The following is a 27201-nucleotide window of genomic DNA, read 5'->3' on the forward strand; positions in this document are numbered from 1 at the left end:
CACATCCCGCTACAGCCTTAGGTAACCTTGTTCACTATCTACCACACCACCAACTTTCATGTCATCTGCAAACTTACCAATAATACCTCCTACAAACTTGAACATATTCAACAAATGAGTCTCCACGTGAGAATTCCAAGGACTTACCACCCTCTGCATAAAGAGATTTCTCCTCATCTCAGTCCAAAATAGCAGATCCCTTTATTCTGACAGTTTGCCCCAGAGTTTGGGTCTTCCACCGGACAGAAGACCGTCAGCATCCACCCTCCACCCTCCAACCCCCTCAGCATCTCCAGTGTTTTGATGAGATTCTTCTAAACTGTAGGGTGGACAGGTCAATTTTCCTTAACAGCTCTTCATGTGACAAGGCGTCCTCCCAGGAACCTTCCTTGCTCATTTATAATGTACTGACCTTCAAGCCAAGGTCTTTGGGTACAGAGACTGAACCTGCACACAAAGCCCTGTCCATCCTCAGCAAGATCTCCCTACTCCTGTACGCCAGTGTCCCGTAATAAGGGCCGATGGTGGTGCAGCTTTGGGTTGGCACAGTGCTACAGTTGGTGGAGCTGCTGCCTCACAACTCTAGAGACCCAGGTTCAATCCTGACCTCGGGTGTTCTCTGTGTGGAGTTTGCACGTTCTCCCTGTGACTGGGTTTCCCACTGGTGTTTGTATTTCCTCCCACATGCCAAAGGCATGCAGGTAGGTGGGATAATTGGCCACTGTGTAGGTGAGTGGTAGCATCTGGGGAGATTTGATGGGAAATTTTGGGAGAATAAAATGGGTTAGAGCAGGATAAGTGTAAAAATGGTTGGGACAACCTCAGTGGGCTGAAGGGCTTGTTTCTCTGCTGTATCTCTCTATGATTCTACAGCCAGTTAGCTCCTGAACTCTTACTGTAACTACACGGAATGTTGGATCGGGGATATGCTGTACTTCATTTGCAAACAGAAGTTGTTCAGTGGAAGTGAGGCAGCCTGAAGTTCAGGCAAATTAGATGCAAAATGTGCAGAAACAAAAAACACTGGAATGTTTTGTAGACTTAAACAATTTCCATTTGAGCAGTTCCAGGAAGCAGGCAGACTTATTCTGGTGCAGGATAACTGGAGGGAAACGTGTCATAACTAGTTAGAAACCAGCATTGAACAAGTCTTGGGCAGGAGGGTCCTGTGCATTTTGTTTTAGTGCTGTGCAAGTAGAGACTGTAGCTTCTTGTCTCAACTAATGGAGAGACAATCACAGCAGCGGCGAGAGCAGACCCTCTATCGGAACTCCGGCCTCCTGTTGGAAAAAAGAGGTAAGATTTGATTTTAAATGGTAGATTTGAGATTAAACCAGGGCCGACTGTGGAATCTGCATGTACTTGTTGGCCCAGGCAGACAAGCTGTTAGTGGGGTGTCACAGAGACTAAGTTACTGCTTCTGTGCAAAATTCAAGGTCACTAGACACACAACACTTTGCAATGTTCAGTGCATTGGTTGCTCCTGGTGTACGTGCATTCTCTCTGTAACTGCTATAGAAATGGGGTTATAATATTGTAAACCTGTCAATAATTAATACTGACAAAGAGGAATTTTAATGCTGATAGTGATTACAAATTTAATTCTGTCAATAATTAATGCTGTATCTTGTAATCCATGTATAAACTGGATAAGATTACAAAGAATTTACAGCTCAGATCTGCATTCCTCTCAACAGGTTGATAACAGAGTTCATGTGCTACATGATCCTTCTCACCACTTTCTCCTGCCCTCCCATCCCTTATCTAACCTTATCGATATCTGTTGTTACTTTCTCTGTTATTTTCTTTCCCAGTTTCTTCTTAAGCGCAATAAGCACAGAAAATGCTAGAAACACTCAGCAGATCAGACAGCATCACTGGAAAGAGAGACAGAGTTAATCTTGCAGGGTCTTCACCCTGAAACGTTAACTGTTCTTCTCTCTCCACAGATGCTATCTGACCTGCTGAGGTTTCTGTTTTTATTTTAGATTTCCAGCATCAACAGATTTTTTTCTTGTTCTCATTCTCCTGAAGTGCAACTTTGCTGTCTGTCTTCACAATCCCACCCTTCTCTGGGGACCCTCATCCCTCAGTCCAGCCCCTCTCATACTGACCATACCCTGCCCACTCCGCCACAACAGGCCATTCCCTCCTGTTTCTGGACTGCTTGTCTGACGTCCAGTTTGAGATCAGGGGAAGAGGGGCTGGGCTCTGTGCGACAGACTCTCAGCCCTTTCACTGTCACTGAGCTATGAAACAGCAGCAGGGTTGATATATTGTAAGGGATGATTTGAATTGCTTGATACAGTGAATGAAGACAATGACATATCCCCATTGTTTTTACCACATATATTGGGGATAAAGTAAATTTTTCTAAATATTGACCTCCATCTAATTACTGGGGACCTGTCTTGAGTTCCCACCGCAAACTTTGAGCCCTGTCCATCAGCTCCATGCACCACACCAGTCACTGTCCATGACTGAACGGGATTGTTTACAGACTGCTGATGTTCAGGAGGTTAGGCTGAGTTCTTTACACTCCATCCACTCCGGCACCAAGGCCATTTACAACCACCTGCATGACCTTGCCTGACACCAGCCTGCCTCAGCTCATCGGCCGCTGAAGCCTTCACCCAAGGGTTCGGGTCACCACATCAATGCAGTGTTGCTGTGCGTGCAAAGCGATTTTTTTGTCAGAATGGCCAGGTATTTACTGTCGGGGTGTGCGGAGGTGTGGACACAGGTGTGTGTGGGACGTCAGAGTGAGTATGGTGCGTGTTCCGCAGGTGTGCAGGGTGAGCGTACAAAATGCGGGTGAGTTTAATGTGCACACGTGGGATGTTGGTATCTCTGTCTACAGTGAGTTTGTACAATGCACGCATGAGTGTGCACACCATGGGAGCCCAGTGTGTTGGGCTGACTCTACACCTGATGTGAAAGGGGTTATTGTGCGTGTACTGGGGGTGTGCAGCCTGTTGTGGTGAGATGTGCAGGGTGAGTGTATGGAGTGGGAGTGATAGTGTCAGCATGTTGGGGTGAGCATAGAACATAGAACAGCACATGGAACAGTAGCACGTGCCCTCTAATCCAGGCAGCATCCTGGTAAACCTCTTGTGCACCCTCTCCAAAGCTGCCATTTCCTTCCTGTAATGGAGCATATGTAGAGTGTGCAGACAGTTGAGTGTGTACATGGTAGATGTGTGTGGGTGAGTTTACACTGTTCACACCGCCCGTGAGGATTCTTTGGTGAGTAGACAAAGTGCTGAACCTGAGTGTGCACACAGCAGGGTTTCCTAGTGAGTACCCCCAGGGGGTGTGCAAGCTGTGTAATGGGTGTGAGTGTGTCCAGTCCTGAGTGCACACACAATGAGGATGCAGAAGGTGCACACAATGGGCGTGTGATGTGTGAACACTGTATTGAGAGGGTTCCAGGTTGTCAGTGAGTCCCATGTTCAGTGCAGCCAAAGGGCCTATTTCCGTGCTTATCTCTCTATAACTCCATGTACGATGGCTCACCACTAATGTGCCTGACTGGCAGAGTCACAGAGTAATAGATTCCTATATACAGCGTGAAAACAGGCCCTTCAGCCCAGCTTGTCCATGTTGTCCAAGGGGCCGACCTGAACTAGTCCCACTTGCCTGCGTGTGGCCCACGTCCCTCTAAACCTTCCTCTCCAATCAAGGACCCCTCCCACCTCGGACATTCTCTCTTCTCCCCCCTTCCCATCGGGCAGAAGATACAAAAGCCTGAGAACATGCACCACCAGGCCTAAGGACAGCTTCTATCCCGCTGTTAAGAGACTCTTGAACAGACCTCTTACATGAAAAATATGAACTCTTGATCTCTCAACCTACCTCGTTGTGGCCCTTGCACTTTATTTGCCTACCTGCAGTGCACTCTCTGCGTAACTGTAACACTATATTCTGCATTGTTTTGTTTGCCTTTTGTACTACCTGATGTACTTATGTATGGAATGATCTGTCTGGATGGCATGCAAGCAAAAGCTTTTCACTATATCTCGGTACACGTGACAATAATAAACCAGTAACTATCCATATATCTGTCCAAATGTCTTTTAAACATTGCCTCTACCACTTCCGCTGGCAGCTCGTTCCATATACCCACTACCATCTGTGTGAAAAACCTGCTCCTCAGGTCCCCTTTATATCTTTCCCCTCTCGCTTTAACCCTGTGCCCTCTAGTTGTAGGCTCTGGGGAAAAGACTGTGACCATCCACCGTATCTATACCCATCATAATTTTATAAACCTCTATAAGGTCAGCCGTTTTTGGTATTGGTATTGGTTTATTATTGTCACTTGTACCGAGGTACAGTGAAAAACTTGTCTTGCATACCGATTGTACAGATCAATTCATTACACAGTGCATTGAGGTAGTACAGGGTAAAACAATACAGAATACAGAGTAAAGTGTCACAGCTACAGGGAAGTGCATTGCAGGTAGACAATAAGGTGCAAGGTCATAACAAGGTAGATTGTGAAGTCAAGAGTCCATCTCATCATGTAAGGGAACCGTTCAATAGTCTTATCACCGTGGGATAGAAGCTGTCCTTGAGCCTGGTGGCATGTACCCTCAGGCTCTTGTATCTTCCGCCTGATGGAAGAGGAGAGAAGAGAGAATGACCCAGGTGGGTGGGGTCTTTGATTATGCTGGCTGCTTCACCAAGGCAGCGAGAAGTATAGACAGAGTCCATGAAGGGGAGGATGGTTTCCATGATGTGCTGGGCTGTGTCCACAACTCTCTGCAGTTTCTTGTGGTCCAGGGCAGAGCAGTTGCTGTACCAAGCTGTGATGCATTCAGATAGGATGCATCGATAAAAGTTGATGAGTGCCAAAGGGGACATGCCAAATTTCTTAAGCCTTCTGAGGAAGTAGATGCGCTGGTGAGCTTTCTTGGGCCATGGCGTCTACGTGTTTGGACCAGGACAGGCTATTGGTGATGCTCACTCCTAGAAACTTGAAGCGCTCAACCCTCTTGACCTCAGCACCATTGATGTCGACAGGTGCATGTACACAGCCCCCTTTCCTGAAGTCAATGACCAGCTCTTTTGCTTTACTGTCCTGGTCCAGCCACACACCTCCTTCGCTCCAGGGGAAACAGTTCCAGCCAATTCAGCCTCTCCTTGTAACTCAAGCACTGGCTGAGAGAGTGGGTCTGTAACGGATGGTAGGAGATAAACGACCCAAGCAATCACAGATACTTCTCTCCTTGATAGTGTTAGTAAGAGTGTTCACTGATAGATGTTGTGGAGATCAAGTCCTGTCCTCACACTGAGGACACGCTCCACCTTGTGTGACATGCATAAACACATTACCTCCACTGTATGTTTATGTGCAGGTAAAATTCTATCTTTGAGTGACAGAATTTGATTCAAAGAATGAAAGTGAATTAGCTCAACCCAAAACCAAGGCTTAAATCCAAATAAAGCAGGCTACAAAGGTATGAGATGTGAATTGGCTTATACGACTGGGAAACTACATGTGAGTGGGTAATGGCTAATGTTTAATACATAATATATGAACAACCCAAGGCGAAAAAAACAGCAAATGCAACGATAAAGATCATATTACAGTGTTGATAATAAAAGCAGTTATCCTGAGGATTGGGAAATTTTCAGAATTCAACAAAGAACCAAGAAAGGGAAAAGTAAATATGGAGGTGTGAGAGACAGATTGTAAAAGCTTCTGTGGATATGTAGAAAGGAAAAGATTTGCTCGAGTTAATGTGGGTCCATTACAGACTGAGACAGGAGGAATTATAATGGAGATAAAGAAATGGCAGAGATAATGAACTAATATTTTGTATCTGTCTTCGTGGAAGAAAACACGTGTCAGAAATATTGGGAAAGTGCAGGTCTAGAGCGAAGTTGGAGCTCAAGGAAATTAATACTGGTGAAAAAATAGTGTTAGACAAATCAATGGGATGAATTATGATAAATGGCAAGGACCCAAAGGGGATTAGAAGTGGCTGTTATTGGGTAGGTCCACATCTGACACATGGGAGTCACTTAAAAGCCAGCTGCTTAGAATTCAGGACCAATATGTTCCTATGAGGAAGAAAGACAAAGATGGGAAGGTTTGGGAACCTTGGATGACGAGAGATGTAAATTTAGTAAAGGAAGCAGATGTAAGGTTTAAGAAGCTTAAATCAGACATGGCCCTTGACGAAGGTAAAGGAAGCAGGAAGAAACTTAAAGGGGGAACCGGAAGGATTAGAAGGGGCCATGAAATGTCCCTGGTGAGCAGGACTAAGGAAAATCCCAAGGCAATTTATACATACATTAAAAGCAAAAGGGTAACTAGGGAGAGGGTAGGACGACTCAAGGACAAAGGAGGGAATTTGTGCCGGGAACCAGAGGTTGTAAGTGAGGTCCTGATGAGTATTTCACATCAGTGTTCACCAAGGAGAAAGACATGGAGGGCAGTAAGATTGGGGAGGGGTATGGTGATATTCTAGGGCATATTGGTATCATGAAAGTGGTGGTGTTGGGTCTCTTGAAGAGCATTAAGATGGTACGGTCCCCAGGGCCTGATGGGATCCGTCCCAGGTTATTGAGGGAGGCAAGAGAGGCGATTGCTGGGGCCTTGACAGAGATCTTTGCATCCTCTTTAGCCACAAGCAAGGTCCCAGAGGTCTGGAGAGTAACCAATGTGGTTCCTTAACTAAGGAAGGGTAATAGGGATAATCCAGCAAATTATAGGCCTGTGAGACATACATCAGTGGTAGGGAAATAATTGGAAAAGATTCTTAGGGATAGTATGAACTCTCATTTGAAAAAACATAGACTTAATAGGATAGTCAGCATGGTTTTGTATGGGGGAGGTCATGTCTTACAAACGATGAGTTTTTTGAGGAGGTGATGAAGGTGATTGATGAGAGACAGGCAGTAGGTGTTGTCTACATGGACTTTAGTAAAGCATTCAACAAGGTCCCTCATGGTAGGCTGAGCCAGAAGTTTCATGGGATCCACAGTGAGTCTGTAAGTTGGATACAAAGTTGACTTGGACATAGAAGACAGAGGGTAGTGGTGGAGGGGTGTTATTCTGACTGGAGGGCTGTGATCAGTGGTGTTCCACAAGGATCAGTGCTGGGACCTCTGTTGTTTGTGATATATGTAATTGATCTGGATGAAAATGTCGGTTGGGATGTCAAATGCAAGAGGAAAATATACAGTAAATGGCAGGACCGTCGTGAGCATTGATGTACAGAGGTCCCTTGGGGTGCAAGTCCGTAGCTCCCTGAAAGTAGTGACGCAAGTAGACTGTGTAGTAAAGAAGGTGTACAGCACACTTGGCTTCATTGGTTGGGGCATTGAGTATAAAAGTTGGCAAGGTATAAAGCTTTTATTAGGCTGCATTTGGAGTGTTGTGTGCAGTTCTGGTCACCATTCTGCGGGAAGGACGTGACGGATGTGGAGAGGGTGCCGAAGAGATTCGCCAGGATGTTGTGTGGATTAGAAACTGTTAATTGTCAGGCTAGGATGGACAAACTTGGATTGTTTTCTCTGGAGCATTGGAGACTGAAGGTTACCTGATAGAAGCAAGTAAACTTTATGAGAAGTATAGATAGGGGAGATAGAATCTTTTTCACAGGGTGGAAATGTCAAATGCTAGAGGGCATAGGTTTAAAGTGAGAGGAAGTTTACAGGAGATTTACGTGGCAAGTTTTTTACACAGGGAGTGGTAGGTGTCTGGAACACACTTCCAGGGGAGTTGGTGGATGCAGATACAATTGCAACGTTTAAGAGGCTTTTAGACAGACTCATGAACAGGCAGGGAGCAGAGGGATATGGATCATGCATGTTAGTTTAGTCTGTCATCATGGTCAGCACAGACATTGTGTGCTGTTCCTATGCTCCAGTTCTCTGTGTTCTACACTCTAATGACCTGTATCCTGGGGCTTTGAAGGAAGTGACAATGGAGATGGATGCAGGAAATAGGGAACAAATGAACACTCTGCCTGGTATCTGTAGTGGAGAAAATGCTGGAATCCATCGTTAAGGAATCAGGGCACTTAAAAAGTGACAATAAGATTGGGCAGAGTCAGCGTGGATTTAGTGAGGGGAATCCTGTTTGACAAGCATGTTAAAGTCTTGTGAGGTTGTAACTGGTAGAAGAGGTAACAGCAGATGTGTGGATGGAGTGCGGCTGGATTTTCCATAAGGTGCCATACATGAGATGATTAAACAAAATCAGTTCACAGTGTAATCGGGGATAATATATAAGTGTGGATTATGTATTGGTTAATGGAGAGAAAAGGGAGCAAGGAATAAATGGGTTCTTCTTGTGTTGGGAGCTGTGACTCCTGGGGTGATGCAGGGGTCAGTGCTGGGGTCCCAGCTGTTCACAATCTAGATGAATGATTTGGATGAGGACATGAAATTTAAATATCCAAGTCTGCTGATACACAATGCTGGGTTACAGTGTGGGCTAGGGGAGATGGCAGAGAAGATTCAGGGGATTATAGAGTGATTGGGCAAGGGCATGACAGGTGCAACACAACATGGAAAAGTCTGAGGTCAAAAGGATGTGGAAGCTTTAGAGAGGGCGCAAAGGAGATTTACCAGGATGCTGCCTGGATTGGAGAGCATGTCTTATGAGGATAGGTTGAATGAGCTAGTGCTTTTCTCTGGAGAGAAGGAAGCTGAGAGGTGACTTGATGGAGGTGTACAAGATGATAAGAGGCATGGATCGAGTGGACAGTCAGAGACTTTTTCCCAGGGCAAAAATGGCTAAAATGAGGGGGAATAATTTTAAGGTGATTGGACGAAGATATAAGGGGAATGTCAGGGGTAAGTTTTTTACACAGAGAGTGGTGGGTGCGTGGAACGCACTGCCTGCAGATGTTGTGGGGGCAGATAAATTAGGGACATTTAAGAGACTCTTAGATAGGCACATGAACGGAGGGCTATGTGGGAGGGAAGGGTTAGATAGACCTTAGAGCAGGATAAAATGTCGGCACAACATCGTGGGCCAAAGGACCTGTACTGTGCTGTAATGTTCTATGTTCTATGTCATCTGCTCAGCCATCTACGTGGAACACTCTTCAAGTGGTGAGAAATTGTAAGTGTCAGTGTTCAGAGAGACTAGCGTGTCCTGGTACACAAATTACAGAAAACTGATGCACAGGTACAGCCAGCAATTAGGAAGGCAAATAATACTAGAACAAGCACGATACATTGACCTTTATCGCAAGAGGATTTGCAGGCAAGAGTAGAGACATTTGGCTTCAGTTATAAAGAGCCTTGACTGGACTTGATCTGGAACATTGTACAGAGGTCAAGTCACCCCACCTCAGGAAGGATAGACCTCCCTGCAGCAGTGGTTCATTATTTCTAGAACAGGAGAAATCTGTCATTTGAGAAGAGATTAAGCAGAGTGGGCCTAATCTCTCAAATTTAGAAGAATGAGAGGGGATCTCTTTGAAACTCTTTGATTTCTTTGAACAAGTAAGCTTGTCACCAAACTCCGAGACCTAGGACTCAACACCTCCCTCTGTAACTGGATCCTTGACTTTCCAACAGTCCACAATCAGTGAGGATAGGCAGCAATACCTCCGGCACAATTATTCTTAACACTGGTGCCCCACAAGGCTGTGTCCTCAGCCCTCTACTCTACTCCCTATACACTCATGACTGTGTGGCCAGATTCTGCTCTAACTCTATCTACAAGTTTGCAGATGATACCAGCATTGTAGGCCATATCTTAAACAGCATTGAGTCGGAGTACAGGAAGGAGATAGAGAGCTTAGTGGAATGGTGTCATGACAACAACCTTGCCCTCAATGTCAACAAAACAAAAGAGCTGGTCATTGACTTCAGGAAAGGGGCGGTGTATATGCACCTGTCTACATCAATGGTGCTGAGGTCGAGAGGATTGAGAGCTTCAAGTTCCTGGGAGTGAACATCACCAACAGCCTGTCCGGGTCAAATCACATAGAAGCCGCGGCCAAGAAAGCTCACCAGCGCCTCTACTTCCTCAGGAGGCTAAAGAAATTTGGTTTGTTCCCTTTGACTCTCACCAACTTTTACAGATGCACCATATAAAGCATCCTATCTAGATGTATCACGGCTTGGTATGGCAACTGCTCTGCCCTGGACTGCAAGAAACTGCAGAGAGTTGTGGACACAGCCCAGTGCATTACGGACACCAGCCTCCCCTCCTTGGATTCTTTACCTCTCACTGCCTTGGTGAAGCAGCCAGCATAATCAAAGACCCCACCCATCTGGGACATTCTCTCTTCTCTCCTCTTCCATGGGGTAGAAGATACAGGAGCCTGAAGGCATATACCACCAGATTTAAGGACAGCTTCTGTCCCATTGTGATAAGACTATTGAGATGAGACTATGACCTCACGATCTACCTTGTTTTGACCTCGCACCTTATTGCACTGCACTTTCTCTGTAGCTGTGACACTTTACTCTGTACTGTTATTGTTTTTACCTGTACTACATCAATGCACTCTGTACTGACTCAATGTAACTGCACTGTGTAATGAATTGACCTGTACGATCAGTTTGTAAGACAAGCTTTTAACTGTACCTCGGTACAAGTGACAATAATAGACCAATACCAATACCAATACCAAATGTGCTACAATTCTCAGAAGGTAGATGCTTCCCTTGGCTGGTACCAGAGGGTCACAGGCACAAGGTAAAGAGTCAGTTAGTTAGGATAAAGAATGAAGAAACTTCTCCACCTATAGAACATTTGGAATTCTCTACCTATGAGAGTTCTGGATGCTCACTTGCCGTGTTTAAGACGGACACTGTAGAATTTTGGGTATGAAGGGAACCAAGGGGTAGTGCAGGAAAGTAGCACTGAAGGAAAAAAACTCAGCCATGATCTTGCTGACTGGTGCAGCAGGCTCGAGGGCCGAATGGCCTCCTCCTGCTCAGATTCCCCATGTTGTTGTGCTCCTGTGTTTAGCCATCTTTAGCAGAGTGGGGTTTCCGTCATGGGAGTCTTTCCACTGAAAACTGCCCCACATGGAATCACAGATGGGCTGGGAGTACCAGTTACTGCAAAGGCAGTGGACACTGGCCACAGCCTGAGATCCAGAGCCACCCAGCCTTTGACTCATCAGTTGAGCTGTAACAAGGGATCTCCCCAATGGGGAAATTGCTCAGGTACATCCTGGGCACAAATACTTTCAGACCGGTTGCCCCACGCTCATTCTACCCTCAGTAATGTGCTGGAAGTGACCACCATCGGGTCTACAAAGAGACTCCCACTAACAGCCTGCTCAATGGTTCCCAGCGTGTTTCCTTCAGAACTGCCGGCTGAATACCGACACAAGGAATGGATTCTGGAGGGGAGGTGAGAATGACTTCCCTTGACATCATTTGACACAGTGTGGCATCAAGGAGCCCTGGTAACCTGTGAGGGAGTGGGAATCAAAAGGCAATCCTACACTGGCTGGAGTCATAGATTGTTGTAGGCCAGTGATTGCAGGCCCAGGTATAACTGGAGTAGGAGCTCCTCATGGCTAACGAGAAAGGGGATCCAGAACTACTCAGCAGTAAATGGGAATCAAAAACCTGCTGAAATGAAAAGAGAAACATTTGGAAACACTCAGCAGATCGAGCAGCACCTGTGGAGAAAGGAACTGAGTTAACGTTTCGGGTCGAAGAGCCTTCATCAGAACTGGGAAAGTAAGATCTGACAAAGGGTCTTTAACCTGAAATGTAAACTCTGTTTCTTTCTCCACCGATCCAGCCTGACCTGCGGATTGTTTCCAGAATGTTCTGGTTTTAATCCAGAACTAGTCTTTATGCATATAGTGTATCAACCGCGTTTCCCTTATCAAACCTCAGCAAAAACTCCATCATGTTGTTTCGACTTGCTTTGCCTTCAACAAATCTGTTCTGGTTTTTCCCGTCAATCCACACTTGTCGCACTGACTGTTGTTTCTGCCCTAATCACTCTTCCTGGAACTTCTCCCCACCACCAAGGTTAGACAGGTTAGATTCAGTTTATCCCTATACTTTTCCTTGAACAAGGATGTGACATTTGCAGTTTCCCAGACTGGTGCAACGTGCTCATTTATTACCTCAGCCCTGCCCTTTGCTGCTCTGTAGATTGCCTTTTTGGTCTCTCCTCTTACAACATTTCCGTGCTCATGTGCATAATAAATAAGCAGGTTACACTGGCCTTTACCAATGAAGGAGATGCTGCTGCTGGAGTCTCAGCAAAGGAAGAAGTCGTTGATACAAATTGATAAAGAGGAGGTACTAGAAAGGCTAGCTCTACTTAATGTGGAGAAGTCACCAGGTTCAGATGGGATGCTGTGGGGGGAATAAGGGAGGTAATTGAAGAGTCTCTGGCTATAATGTTCCAAACATCTAAAGACTCAGGATGGGGTCCACACCTTCCACTCACTGCAAGGAAATTTGCTTGTTTTGCTTTTACAGTTCAGTTGACCCAAAAGAATAACTCTGCCTGTCCTCAGATGCTGACTGACCCACTGAGCTGCTCTGTTGCAATGCTGGAATTAATGGGATGGGTGAGGAGGCGTAATAAACTGATGGGCACAATCCTGAAACAGGAACGAGAACAGAGAGATCTGAAGTGATGTGTGCATAGTTCAGTACAAATGGCAGGACAAGTTATGGGCTGAGAAAAAGTAACAGGATCCCGGTTTTCATCAACAGAGGCAAAGAATACAAGAGCAATAACGTTATGAAACACTAGTTTAGCCACATTTGGAGCGTTGTGCCCAAACCTGAGCACAACAGTTTGGGAGAGATATGAAGTGATTGGAGAGGGTGCAGAGGAGGTTTATTGGAATGATTCCAGGGATGTGGAGCTGTATAGACTAGAGAGGCTGGGATCGTTCCCCCTGGAACAGAGGAGGTTGTGAGGGGATCTGGTTACAGTATTTAAAACCATGAAGAAGTGAAGACAGTGTAGACAGAAACTGTGGTGGGTCAAAAAACAGGGTTTATCGAATGATAGGCGATTGGCAAGAGGACCAAAGGTGACCTGGGTAACGTGTTTATACGTGGTGAGAGGAATGCAGTGCCAGGCAGTAGTAGAGTATTCCAAAGGGAGCTGGGTGACTGTCTGGAAGGAAGGAATTTGCTGCGTATGGGAGAGGGAGTGGGACTGCTGGATCATTCTTCCATGGAGCTGGTATGGACTCAATGGGCCAAATAGCCTCCTTCCATACTGTAACCATTCTGAGATCATGAGCACTGCCATTGTCGGTGGCTTCATCGTGCTTTCGTGGTAAGGTCAGGGTGGTGACTGTGATTGCAGAGAGCCATTCCACTCAGGACTTCACTGCAATAACATTGCTCACCACTCACTGACCAGTTGCTCCCAGACGCACACCAGTGGGCAGTAGTTGATGGGCTGTGTGATTTCAGCAGGCTGGCCCTGTGGTGAGCTCCTCACCAGTCACCGATTGGTGAGCACCGACAGAGTGGAGGGGTCACAGGACCGGTCCTCCAGCACACTAATGATGTCAACGTGAAATCCACACTCCCCAAAGCCCAAGGTTTTGTCTTCACAGGCAAGGCCTGACCCCTGAATCCCCTGTATAAAAATATGTGGGAATAAAACATTGCCAGAATTAATCAGTGATTTTATATTAATCCATTGGAAACCGAAGACTAAGACACATGAAATAAGCTTTAACAGCTGGCAAATTAAACCCTGTACCTGACAGTTAATAATAAAGAGGAAATGAATGCAAGTTATGTTTTTATATGGAATAAGCCTTTCCTCTCTATTGTATCTGGGTCGTGTTTATTTATCTAATTATTTTGCAATATTCTGCAGTTCTCACCAATTTTGGATTAACTAGGAGTTGCCACAGAGTTCAGTGAAAATACATTGTCATTGTAGTAATCAGAATGAGCTTCTGGTACCAGAGTCCTTTCCTATTTGGGTTCTTGTGCCCATGTTTACACCATACTTCCCCGACACCAAACTCCCGTGAAGTGCGATAAGTTTAAGATCGAAGTAGTGAGATATTGTGCGGTATGGCAACTCCAGAGAGGTGGCAGCTCATCTGTGAACAGATGAGGGGCGATGATGGGGGACATTAAAAAACAATTACTCTGGGCCATTTCTGTACCTCCTGGGACCCTACCCCATTAATGTTATTAAATTGCCTGATGAGGAACACTGTAAAACAATTTAGAAGTTTTGTGAATTATTTTCAGTGTGGAGAATGCAGCAAAATGGTACTTGTGTTGAAATAATCTGTGAGAACATTGAATATAGTTGACATTCGCAGCCAAGATAAAATGTGTTGATTGTGGAGTATTGGATAATATTGGCAGAAATGTTTCACCCAGGGTGTGATGCTCAGCTGATGATGTTCTGCTTGAAGGTGGTTTTCTGGTAATAGATGGAGTCTCAGAGATACAGCACAGAAACAGGCACTTCGGTCACTGAGTCTGTGCAGACCATCAAACTCCCATTTGTACTAATCCCATTTTTAATTCTCCCCACATTCCCATCAACTCCCCCAAATTCCACTACTCACCTACACACAGGGTGCAACTTACAGCGGCCGATTAACCCTGAGGAAATCCATGAGGCAGCAGGGAGAATGTGTGAACTGCACACAGACAGCACCCGAGGTCAGGATTGATCCTGCGTCGCTGGAGCTGTGAGGCAGCAACTCTACCGGATATGCCACTGTGCTGCCTGTGGTATATAGCTGTCAATTAATATTTCTTCATTACTTACCTTCAGTTCTTCAAAGGTGAACAAGAGAAGGGCTAACTGGAAAGCTTCCCCACAGAAGAATTTTAAATACACTTGGAATCCTATCACAGTGCATTTTCGGTTGAATTTTGTGTATTCCTTTATAACTTTGTTTAAGATAATGCACTTCATTTGTATATTATTCCACTATTTTGATAAATTAATAAATACAGAAGCATTATGATATTATATAGAATTTATCCACAATGACAATGTTGTTCAGATTTTAATAAAGGGTTACACATCAGTTGATAAGCAATGGGTGGGCTGGTTTATGTTATTTCACCCATAAAAGGATATATTAGCTCACAAGATATGACATGCTACAATAATTCCTCACCCCACCCAAGCCCCTAACCCTACCCATCCCTTGTGAACAGATAAGACATCTTTATTTGTCACATATACATAAAAACACAGTGAAATGCATCTTTTGCATAGAGTGTTCTGGGGGCAGCCCGCAAGTGTCGCCACGCTTCCAGTGCCAACATAGCATGCCCACAACTTCCTAACCCGTACATCTTTGGAATGTGGGAGGAAACCGGAGCACCAGGAGGAAACCCTCGCAGACACGGGGAGAATGTACAAACTCCTTACAGACAGCAGCCGGAATCGAACCCAGGTCGCTGGCGCTGTAATAGTGTTACGCTAACCACTACACTACCGTGCCTGCCAGCCGGTAACTCTGGTGGGGTTATGACCGGGAATGTTGGTGGGGTTACAGCCAGGAATGCCGGTGAGGTTATGGCCAGGAATGTTAATGGGGTTACGGCTGGGAATGCTGAAAGGAGCTGAGTGTGCCGTATACGTCGCTGAAGGCTGACATACTGATGTAGCCAGTGATTAAGAGGGAAAATGATACACTTGCTTTTACTAAAAGAGGATTTGAATGCAGGAATAATGAAGTCTGACCACAGTTGTACAGCGAACCGGCATCTAGAGCCCTGTGTGCAGTTATAGTCTCCCTCCCATAGAGGGAGTGCAGCGAAGATTCAAATCACATGAATGGTGAAAATGTCTTCGGTGACTGGTGTTTAAGAAACTATTACTATAAATATTGCAAACTCTTGAGAAATCATACGCCGGTCTCAGTATCTGAAGCTCTTCTTGCCCACATTAGGAAGTTAGGCTGCCTGTCCTGACTTCCTAATGTGGGCGAGGAGGGCTTCAGACGCTGAGACCGGCGTATGATTTCTCAAGAGTTTGCAATATTTATAGTAATAGTTTCTTAAACACCAGTCACCGAAGACATTTTCACCATTCATGTGATTTGAATCTTCGCTGATCTCCCTCTATGGGAGGGAGACTATAACTGCACACAGGGCTTTAGATGCCGGTTCGCTGTACGACTGTGGTCGGACTTCATTATTCCTGCATTCAAATCCTCTTTTAGTAAAAGCAAGTGTATCTAAGAGGGAAAATGATACACTGGCTACATCCGTATGTCGGCCTTCAGCGATGTGTACGGCACACTCAGCTCCTTTTAGCATTCCCGGCTGTAACCCCACCAACATTCCCGGCCCTAACCCCACCAGCATTCCCTGCCGTAAACCCACCAACATCCCCTGTTGTAACCCCACCAACAATCCCAGCCCTAACCCCACCAGCATTCCCTGCCATAAACCCACCAACATCCCCGGCTGTAACCCCACCAACATTCCCGGCCCTAACCCCACCAGCATTCCCTGCCGTAAACCCACCAACATCCCCGGCTGTAACCCCACCAACAATCCCGGCCCTAACCCCACCAGCATTCCCTGCCGTAAACCCACCAGTGTGCTCACCATTCCCCCTCCCTCATTTGTTTTCCCTTCCATGCACTTTTTATGATTCATCTCAATACCTTATTGGTAGCAAGTTCCACATTCAAATTTTGTTCTAGAACAAAGGTATTACTTCTGAATTCTGGTGTGGTTTCTTGGTGAAATTAATATCCTTTACTTTTGCTCCTGACCACAAATGGAAGCCCTCTCCCTATTAAAACCTTCCTTCATTTTAAAGCTCCCCACTGGACCACTTCCCAGCCTTCACTTTTCAAAAGAAAACCAACCTGGCTCTTTCATTCTGCTGATAAATATAACCTTACATTTCTTGCCCATCTTTATAATTCTCCCTTTTTTTTCTGTAATAGATCTACCGAAATAAAGCATCCCTGTGTGGTTTAACCAAGGTTTGACACAGGTTTAGCATAATTCCCTATTATTCAATTCTCATTGTCTGGAGACCATTGGTAAAAATAACCGCAAGCACCCAGCTTGCCTGATTTTGCTTCATGACAAGTTTTAGAAGTTTGTGCACTTGTACTTCCAGATCCTTTTGTTCCTCTGCACTATACAGATACCCAGGAGCACAGTTGAAATCGATTTGAAAGGTTTATGCATAGAATAATAGATTGGAATGAGTTATAGGTAAGTATTTAATCTGGGTTTTGTATTAGTTTATTCAATGCCCAGAACTGAATTGGAGGCTGAAATTTAATCCAGAAGTTCAGGTGCTTAACATCTGGAAAAATCAGGACTGAATTTGGGGTGGGAACCGGATTGAGTGGTTTATTGTTTTATTTAGAAATGAGCTGATGCCAGTGATGAATTAGAAGGTATAATTTAATTTAGTTTTGGGTGAATTGCTCCTAGAATAACAGATCTCTGGGAATATGTTCCAGTTTGTAATCTCATTTAGTGTTCAGGTGACATGCACTGCATCACAGATACCTAGGGATTAATTCCAGCACGGAATCCAATCAAGGGCATGAATAGTTTATATGTAGAAAAAAAAGAGTTTGAGGCTAAAATTTAATAGGTGGATTTGGATAGTTTATCCATAGACCCAAGGGAGTGAGATACAGGCTGGAATCTGAACAATAGGTCAGGATAGTTTATAGATTGAACAGTAGATACCAGTGAGTGAGTTATAGCATGACATCTAATGCGGGTAAAAGGTATGGGAGATGGGAGTATTGGGGGCCCTTGGGTCAGAGGGTGAAGTGTTGGTGGTGGGATGGAGAAAAGAGGTCAGGTGTAAGCTACAGGTTGTCATCTAATTGAAGTCTTGCATGGTTTTATATGATGTCTATAATGTGTAATATCTGCCTTGTGACACTTGCGGGCTGCCCCCAGCACATTCTCAGTAACGCAAAAGGACGCATTTCACTGTGTGTTTCACTGTAAGTGTGACTAATAAATAAATATCTTATCTTATCTGCTGGAGGAACTCAGCAGGTCGAGCAGCATTTGTGGGGGGAAAGGAACTGTTGACATTTCGGGTCGAAACCCTGCATCAGGACATTGGGGTTTTGACCTGAAACGTCAACAATTCCTTTCCCCCACAGATGCTGCTCGACCCGCTGAGTTCCTCCAGCAGATTGTCTGTTGCTCCAGATTCCAGCGTCTGTGGTCTCTTGTGTCTGCGCAGATTCTGTTCATTAGTAAATGGAATAACCCATATTAGAAATTAGTTACGGGCTATAATTTAAGAGAATGGTTTGCACAGTGTGCGGTACAATCACCAACACTGGATGGAAGTATTCAGGTGGTTTATACATAAGGTAATGAAAAGCAGGAGTAAGATGTGGGCTGGAACATATTGGAAGGTTAGGGTGCAACTTTGCTGTATTTCTGAGCAACTGATGAAGTGTTACAGAACCCACACTCTTCCTTGGTTGATGGGCTAATGAGTGAAGCTGGAGAGAAAACACAAAGAAAAGCTGTGAAACAGAGTGGAAGGTAACGCCCAGAGAGTCAGGTCACGGTGCTGGAGGGAGAAACACTGGGCCAATATTACAGGTGGGTGACAGACAGGAGAAGTGACCAGTTGTGATGCAGACAGAGAAGGAGAGTTACCTGTTGAACTTGATATTGCGGCTGCAGGGTGCCCAGACAGAAGGTGAGGTGTTGTTCCCTGAGCTTGCATTGAGACTCCATTACAGTGCAGAAGGCCACAGGTACTTAGTGGGAGTAAGATGAAGAATTAAAGTGGCAACTGGAAGCTCAGGGTCACCCTTTCAGACTGAACACATGTATTCTGCAAAGCAGTGTTTTGTTTCTCCAGTGGAAAGGAGACCACACTGTGAACACTGGATGCAGTTCAAGAGATTGGAAGACGTGGGAGGGAATCGCTGCTTTGCCTGGAAGGAGTGTCTGGGTCCGTGGATGGAAGGAAGGGCAGAGGTGAAAGGGCAGGTGTTGCAATGCCTGTGGTTACATGGGGAAGTGCTGAATAAAGGGGTGTGGTTGGTGGGGAGAGAAGAACAGACCGGGGAGTTGCCAAGGAAACAGTTCACCTGATCTTTCCCTTTCCTATCTCGATCTTTGTGCCCCCACCTTAGGGAGTAGGCTAGTGACAAACGTCCATTACAGACACAGACACCCACAGTTATCTCGATGTTTTGTCCTCCCACCCCACCTCCTGTAAGGACACCATTCCATCCTCCAGTTCCTCTCATGTTGGCTCTAATGATGAGACTTTCTACACAGGTACATCCGAAATATCCTCCTTCTTCTTGAACCATGGCTTCCCCTCTACCATAGAGCAACAAGCCCTTGACCACATCTCATCCCTTCTCCTCCCAAACAGAGAAAGAACAGAGTTCCCCTGGGCCTTAACTTGCACCACACCTGCCTTCATGTTCAATGGGTCATCCTTCCATCCAGCACACGCACTGTCCTTCAGATGAAGCAGATATTCACTTGCATCTCTACTGATCTAGTGAACTACATTCATGACTCACAATGTGGTCTCCTCCTCACTGGAGGAACCAAATGCAGACTGAGTCAAAACTTTGTGAAGCACCTGCATTCAGTCCACGGGGCCAACACTGAACTTCCTGTTGTCTTCTGCTTTAATTGTCCATCCCATTGCCTCTCTGACCTATCTGCCTGTGGTTCTTGCATTGTTACAAGGTTCATTGAAGAATGTAACCTCATCTTTCCTCTGGGTGCATTAGAGACATCAGAACCTAATGTCGAATCCTACAACTTCAGACAACTCACTCTCTCTGTTTGAACCAAAAATGGCCAGTTCTGCTATAGGTAACCCATTGGTAATATGGGCTCTGTACTTCTCTTTCCATTAACCTGGCCCACCATGCCTTAGATTACCCTACAGATCTGCATTTCACATCTTCTACATTCCTCTGTGCTTTCCCTCTCTCTAATCATCTTCATCACATGGCTTCTAAGTGTCTTGTTTGTTTGTGTTATCTCCCCTTAAATATCTTCATTAAGCCATCAACCAGTTACTTCATCAACAACTTATCCCCACAGCAACCCTGACCTCACCCTCTGTGTATTTCTACTATTTTCTATTACTGTTTCCAAGAGCTGTAGTTTTAAATTTATTTTTAGGAATACTATTGTACATTTCTCACATTAATGAGGATGGAAGTTGGAAACACATTTCCATGATTTATAGAATGCATCAAATGGCATTGTGCGTTGCTATGGTGAAAGACTGTAGTGATAATCTTTCAGCATAAGTGGGTAATTGTAAAATGAACTGTGATAAATAAGCATGAGTTTCTGTATTTCGTAGCAAGTGAGGAAACCACTTACTTCTTGGAATATAAGAATCTAAACAGAGTGGAGCAGCAAAGGAATTGGGAAGTACAAATTACACAAATGGCCAATGGTAGCAGGCAGATCGACAGAGCAAGGCAAAAGGATTCATGCAAGAAGGAGGGTATTGAAAAGCAGAGCGGTCTTTATCATCTATCAAACCTTCATCATAAAATCTAAAGGGTTCTCCTATCACACTTGAAATAATCTGTACACTTTATGAAAAACGATACAGAGACACCACAGAATCTGCAAAGATGTTTTATCAGGTTGGGAAAAAAACTGAGGTGATAACTGTCAGAAAGGATTGAAGAGACTGGGGCTCTTTAATAGTCAGTTCTAATGAGAGGAGCTACAGAGAAAGGCCCTCTACCTGTGCAGAGACTAAAACTCAAGTCACAAACACAAGATAGTTCCAGAAATACAACAGGAGAAGCTTCTTACCAAGCCGGTGGTTAGAACCTTGATGTCACAGAGGTTGGCCGAGGCAACCATCGGCACAGAGAATGGAGAGCGATATCTGAGCTGGTGGGGGGGGGGGGGGGGAGCAGTGGGGAATGATAGATGGAACCGCTGATAACGTGAGGGGAGGTGTGGAGCACAGTGGACAGGCGAAGATCCACTGGGCCAGATGGCCTCTTTCTCTGCTATAAATGGATGCCACAGTGGTGCAGCAGGTAGTGCTGCTGCCTCACAGCTCCAGCCTGACCTCCAGTGCTGTCTGTGTGGAGTTTGCACGTTCTCCCTTTGGCTGCGTGGGTTTCCTCCAGGTGCTCTGGTTTCCTCCCACATCCCAAAAATGTGGGGGTTTGTGGGTTAATTGTTGTCAGTGGGTGGAAGGAGAATCAGTCAGTGGGGCAGGGGTCAGGGTTGAGATGGGGCAATAAGTGAGGAATGGGAGTGATGGGATTGCTCTGAGAGCTGGCAGAGACTCAATGGGTTGAATGGCCTCCTTCGGGGTGATTCTGTGATTACCAGGATTGAGTCTTGGATTGAGACTTGTCAGTGAGGAAGTAGGCACTGCCCATTAATAAATACCTGTTCCTGATTAATTGGACACTGCACGTTATTGAACAGCAGGCAACTAGCTGTTAGTGATTAACCCGACACAGCCCCTTAGTGAATAACTGCAGTGTGTGTTTGTAATCTCCAGTGGCTCAATGGTGTTGCTCAGCAGTCACACTGTAGTGTGAAAGGACTCTGGGGAGAGGAAGTGGTTTTATTTCGAAGCCTGCGGTTACAAGCTGTGTGACTCTGCACTTCTACTTGCAGTGGCTGCATTGAGCTTCCAGTGTTGTGTTAACAGAGGCTTCAGGAGCTACGACCGGAGTGGTGGACAAGGGCCGCAAACCAACTTGTAAAAGCGAGGGTGCTTTACTGTGCTGGTAAGGGAGGCAAATGGGGTATACAGGGATGTGTGGATATATCGGGGAAAGGTCAGATGCTGCCAGTCAAACACATAACTGGGCATCAGGTCAGACCCATAGAACCACAGCACCATATCTCGGGAGTATTTGAGAATGATTCCTTTCAATATGCCGCACTCAGTAATTCCCAGTTGGAAGCTGAATGTGCCTAACTCCGGATGTGCCAGCAACAGATGTTCCACATCTGGACTGTAATCATTTGGAAGGCTCTTACAATTGTTGTTTTACAGTGTTGGAGGTTACAAGCTTAAGCATTGCTATAGTACCAGGGCTTTCTGAAGTGGTCAAGGATGTAAGAGGGACTTAGAAGAAAAGTTCTAAGTGCAGAGAGGAAGAGAGTTTTTATTGTGCAAGGTTGTAAGGGCTACAGAACTAATATATGGAGATGTAGTTAAGAAACTGTGAACAGTTAATGATGGAATAGTCTCAAGGGCTGAATGGTCTCTCTGCCATGTGAGAGAATGAATAATTAAAGAGGGAATCCCAGAGCTTAGAGCCGGAGGCTGAAGTGGACCAGTGAAGGCAAACAAGGGGGCTGTATGAGAAGAAACCAGGGATCCCAGACTCCATCTCCTGGGGGAGGAGGGGACCGGGCTGGACAAGGATTTGAGCACAAGGATGAGGTGTTAAAACTCAGGCATTGCCAGATCTGTGTCTCCGAGCATGGGGTGAAGAGGTTAAGGGCGAGGGGTCGGTATGGGTACATATTGACGGCCTCTTGTTATAGCCGGAATTTCCTATTTGGAAGGGGAGGGCTGATGTTGCCCAGTGTTAGTTCTGGGCTGAAGGCACCAACACATCTGGCTTTGGTTGCACCCAACATAGAGACTGCCCCAGACCACAGGGGCTCTGAATCTCCCCACCCCAGCTGGGGTTTACGGACAAGGCGTGCGTGTGGACGTGCGTGTGCATCCACGAATGTAGCATTATGGACCATGCATGCCGGGTAGGGCAGGATGTGGATCTGGGGCAAGACTGTGTTCCCACACCACAGGATCCATCGAATCACTCGTGGGTTGGCACGGCCCCAGACAGGCAGCAGTCAGGCCACGTCCCCTTGTCACGGTGAGGAGGGAGGAGGATGAGCTGAACACCACTGCTTCATGTGGCCTTCCTCATGTGGACAACCTCAGCTCTGTTGTGAGATGACCACTGGGGGACTCTGCCCCACACCAGTGAAAACAGTTTCCCATTATCCAGTCTCTCAAACTGACTCAGAATGGATTAAATCCCCCTTCACCCTATCTCTGACTGGTCGACCACATTAATTTACATTGGTACTTGGTATTCTTCTCTTCCTGGTTTTCATCAACCACTCTTTGTGGCAGCTTGTTCCACATTCTAACCATCCTCTGCATAAAGTTTCTTTCAAATTCAAATCTTTAACCTTTACTTTTTGATTCCCTCACAGATGGAAGCTTCTGCCAAACCTTTTCAAAATCCCCTTCACCTCTCCACCTTCCCTTTTCCAGAAGAGCCCAGCCTGCTCAAGCATCCCGGTGGTGAAAACCTTTCTCCTCAAATATTATCCTTCTGAATCTTTTACTGCCTGTCTCCACTGTAATGTAGAAGCCAGAACCTTACACAAAGTTGTCAGTAAGGGGGGCACAATGGTGCAGTTAGCAGAGCTGCTGCCTCACAGCTGCAGTGACCCAGCTTCAATCTCGACCTTGGGTGCTGTCTGAGTGGAGTTTGCACATTCTCCCTGTGACCGCATGGGTTCCCCTGGGCGCTCTGGCTTCCTCCCAGATCTCAAAAGACATGCAGGTTGGTCTGTTGACTGGCCGCTGTGAATTGCTCCCGGCGTGTAGGTGAGAGGTAGAATCTGGGGGGAGTCGATGGGAATTTGGGGAGAATGAAATAGCACTAGTGTAGGATGGGTGTAAATGGGTGCTTGATGGTCAGTGCGGACACAGTGGAATGTACGGCCTATCTCTGCGTTGTGGGGTAATGAGAGAGGGTGGGATTGTAATGTCAGAGGCTAAGGGGAGATTTTACGGAAGTGCTCAAGATTCTGGGGTTCTGATATGGAATAAAGGGCAGTGAAACAGACAGAAAGGTTAGTAACCAAGGTGACGGGCTTAACATAACTGATAAAAGCTCCAAAGCAGAGATGAGATATTCAGTAGATCCAGTCACTTCTGGTAAAAAGTTATCAAGCTTTTAATTCAGTGTGGGTATCAGTGGCATGGTCAGCATTTATTGCCCACCCTTAACTGCCCTTGCTGAGCTACCGTCTTGACCCTCTTAAAGTTCATCGGTGCTGCCACAGTGTTATCGGGTCGGGAGTTCTGGGTTGAACATGTAGCAACATTGAAGGAGTGGGGAAATATTTCCAAGTCGGGGCACTGTGCAACTTAGAGCTGACAAGCAAATTCAGTTTCCTTCTTCACAAATACCATCTAATCCACCAAATATTTCCAAAATATGTTGTTATTATTTCTGAATTTCAGCATATGCATCGTTTTGATTTTGTGTTTGTGTGAGAGACGAGGAGACTTGGTTCCCTCAGAGAGTTCTAGTGAACCAGAATACACTGGCACTGGAAAGGGATTCAATAATAACCTTTAAAAGGGTGTTAGATAAGTACTTGAAAGTTAGACCTTTGCAGGGCCTAGGAATTAAAGCAAGAGTCTGTGCAAGTTGGCTCCTTCTGCAAAAGCTGGTTAAATTCTCCCAGTGATTTGAACAGAACTTTGGAAGTTCTTCATTGGTTGTAAAACACTTTGTTTAGAAGTTGAGAAATATAAATGCCCTTTGTTGAGACATTGTGAAATATAAGATATTTTCTAAGATAGCACTGAATGACACTAAGGGATATGAATCAATAAGTTTCCAGAGGCTGCAGGTAATAAACTGGCTCTCTTGTACTCTGGACTGGCCTGTGCACTGGGTACTGGAGCAGGTGACTGAACTGGAGACTGGTGCAAAAGACAGCCCTCTCTCTCCTGCCCAGAGACACCCGGGTGACTGAGAACTGCGGCCTGTGCAATTTCAGCAGCTCATCACGTCCCCGTTACTGTGCAGTGAATGTGTGCTGAAGGGGAAGGGGAGGAGCAATCTCACTGCTGAACAGAAGCAACTCTTTACAGCAGGACTTCCTGATATTGTGTGGACAGTACACAGCTTCTCAGCAGCGGCTGGCTGTATTTAGGAAGTGCCCGGAACCCTTCCCCGGGACAGAAGCTACGATTGAGCCTGTGACTTGGAGAGTGAGTGTTGGCCAGACACATCAAGTGGCCCTTTCTTGCAATATCTCATGGGGAACCTCAGGAGTCGCTGGCACATTTGTTGTTGCAGTCTGGCTCCAGAGCTGTGGGATTACTTAGCCTTGTGTTCTGACCACCCAGAGCTCATGGCTACCCCTCTGATGCCTCTGCTCTCGACCCTGTCTTCCTTCCCTTGGCTTCTCAGTCCTTCTGTCTCCTCCTTAACATTTTGGCCACATTTGTGGTCACCCGCCTTAATGTCTGCTTCAGTGCCACATGATTATATTTTGTGCCTCTAATGGCCTCGGGATGAATTTGCAATGTTGTTTAAATCCCTGTTCTTGTGCTTGTTCCAGGCAGTGTAGTGACCGATTCCAGGGGCTCCGAAATAACGAGACCTGCGATGGAGCCGGTGCACAAGGTGGCGCCTGAGCCCAAGCAGAGGATATCCACAGTCACTTCGCCACTGAGAGCCGCCTATCGCATCCGCCACAAGTACCTTGTCATGAAGAAGAGGCGGGTCAGCACGGAGCAGCGCGAGGCCGGGGACGGGGAGAGGCTGGGGGCCGTGGGGGACAGCTGGCTCCCCGCCAAGGGGCAGGAACCATCGGGACGCAGCATCAGGAACAGGGCCAAGGCAGCCGAGTACTTCACCTTTGAGAAGGTCCCGGTCAAGTCCTCGAGGAAACGCCGCTCACATAAAAAGTGCAAGGTGCTGTACCCAAACGGCAGCAAGAAGTACTTGCCCGAGGAGAAGAAAAGCAAGGCAAAATACTGCCTCTTCCTGCTGAGTATTATCGTTTTCTTCCAAATATATAATGCCATCGAGAATCTGGATGACAATGTGCTAAAGTACGACCTGACAGGACTGGAGAAAACACTTAAGAGGGAGGTCTTTGGGCAGGCGGTTGCTATTGACAGTCTAATGGATCTGCTGAAGGACTACCTGGCCACCCACATTCACAACAAACCGCTGGTCCTGTCCTTCAATGGCCCGATCGGGGTTGGGAAGAGCCTGGTGGGGAGACTGCTCGCCAAGCACTTCCGCTCGGTTCTGAGCGACGACCTGGTGTATCAGTACTTCGTGCTGCATCACTGCCCGTCGCATGACAACATCACCAGCTGCCAGCAGGAGCTGGCGCTCGGCATCTCGGAGATGGTGAACCGGGCTGAGGAGGAGGAGAAGATCCCCCTGCTCATCTTCGACGAGGTGGAGTTCATGCAGCCGGCCCTGTTGGACTTCCTGCACAACTACTTCCAGCCCAACCAGACCAACGAGTTCCTCAATGTGGTGTACATCTTAATCAGCAACTACGGCCAGGGCGAGATAACCAAGTTCGTTCTCCACAACGCTTCAAGTGGTGTGACGAGACAGCCAGCCAAGTCTGAGGAGCTTCTATTCATTGTCCAGTCTTCACTGGTCCACATTCACCCACTGTGGAAACATGCCGACATTGTCCCCTTCACCCTACTGGAGAGGGACCACATTGTGGAGTGTTTTTTAGAAAAGATGATGACAGAAGGATTGTACCCAGACACTGCCCACCTGGACAAGCTGTCCAGAGAGCTGAATTACTATTCCGTTGGGGAGCACCAGTACGCTGTTCAAGGCTGCAAGCACATAGACTCCAAAGTAAACTTGTTACATTGACGGCCAGTCTGAGGCTCAACAATAACACACGGTCTGTCAGGGGTCAGTGAAAGACATCTCGTGTCACTGGGTCAGGATCACCAGGAGAGTCTCTGGGGTCATTCAGTCTGCTCTCTCTGGTCGCCCCAGTGTGTACGTTTACCTGTAGGAATGGTCAACAGCGCAGATGGGTCGGATGCTCACTCTCTGCACTAATTCTGACTGGACTACTTTACAGACTTTGATTAACTTTGTGGGAAGGGAGGGACAGTTTGTGATGCTTCTGTCCACTGCTAAGTTTCTGTCAAGGAAAATATCTGTTGATACTAAAATGAAGTAACCATTTCAAAAGCAAAGTGAGTGGATGTGAATATTGTGCCTCAGGCCAGTGTCTGTACTGAATCTGTGTTGAACTGTACAACAGTGGCCAGTCTGTCGGTGTAGGCACTGAGTCTGTGCTGAACTGGATATGGGTGGTCATTCAGGGATTAAACTGTCGGCAGTTAAATGTGCTGCTACTGCCAAACCCTATTTGACTTTAAAATGAAAAGCTGACAGCCGTTTCCTTTGCTCTAAACAGTTCTGTATGTCAGAACTAGACTGAGTGCAGCCACAGTATATGTGGAATATTATCACGGTTCTT

At 46.1% G+C, this 27201-nt stretch overlaps 1 protein-coding gene across 5 annotated transcripts; it reads left to right on the plus strand.

Moving 5' to 3' along the window:
* The first annotated feature begins 1177 nt into the window (after positions 1-1177).
* tor4aa (torsin family 4, member Aa) lies at positions 1178-27037 on the plus strand. 5 transcript variants are annotated; one of them, XM_052037288.1, is made up of 4 exons: positions 1236-1296; positions 17078-17148; positions 21565-21677; positions 25285-27035. In XM_052037288.1, the coding sequence occupies exon 4, from the start codon at positions 25332-25334 to the stop codon at positions 26577-26579; it is 1248 nt and encodes a 415-aa protein (XP_051893248.1). In that variant the 5' UTR covers positions 1236-1296; positions 17078-17148; positions 21565-21677; positions 25285-25331; the 3' UTR covers positions 26580-27035. The 5 variants fall into 5 exon arrangements, with proteins under 5 accessions (XP_051893245.1, XP_051893249.1, XP_051893248.1 ...); XM_052037289.1 differs by lacking the exon at positions 17078-17148 and having other exon boundaries at positions 1230-1296; XM_052037285.1 differs by lacking the exons at positions 17078-17148; positions 21565-21677 and having other exon boundaries at positions 1178-1296; positions 25285-27037.
* The last annotated feature ends 164 nt before the right edge of the window (positions 27038-27201 follow it).

Source organism: Pristis pectinata, chromosome 23, assembly GCF_009764475.1.
Source record: "Pristis pectinata isolate sPriPec2 chromosome 23, sPriPec2.1.pri, whole genome shotgun sequence".
NCBI classification, from domain to species: Eukaryota; Metazoa; Chordata; class Chondrichthyes; order Rhinopristiformes; family Pristidae; genus Pristis; species Pristis pectinata.

What these genes read in the sequence shown, in the direction of transcription:
- tor4aa (XM_052037285.1), top strand. Translation starts at nt 1,224, where the DNA reads ATGGAGAGACAATCACAGCAGCGGCGAGAGCAGACCCTCTATCGGAAC. An exon ending in CCTCCTGTTGGAAAAAAGAG is followed by an intron (nt 1,297 to 25,284) that starts GTAAGATTTGAT and finishes TGCTTGTTCCAG; the next exon opens with GCAGTGTAGTGACCGATTCC.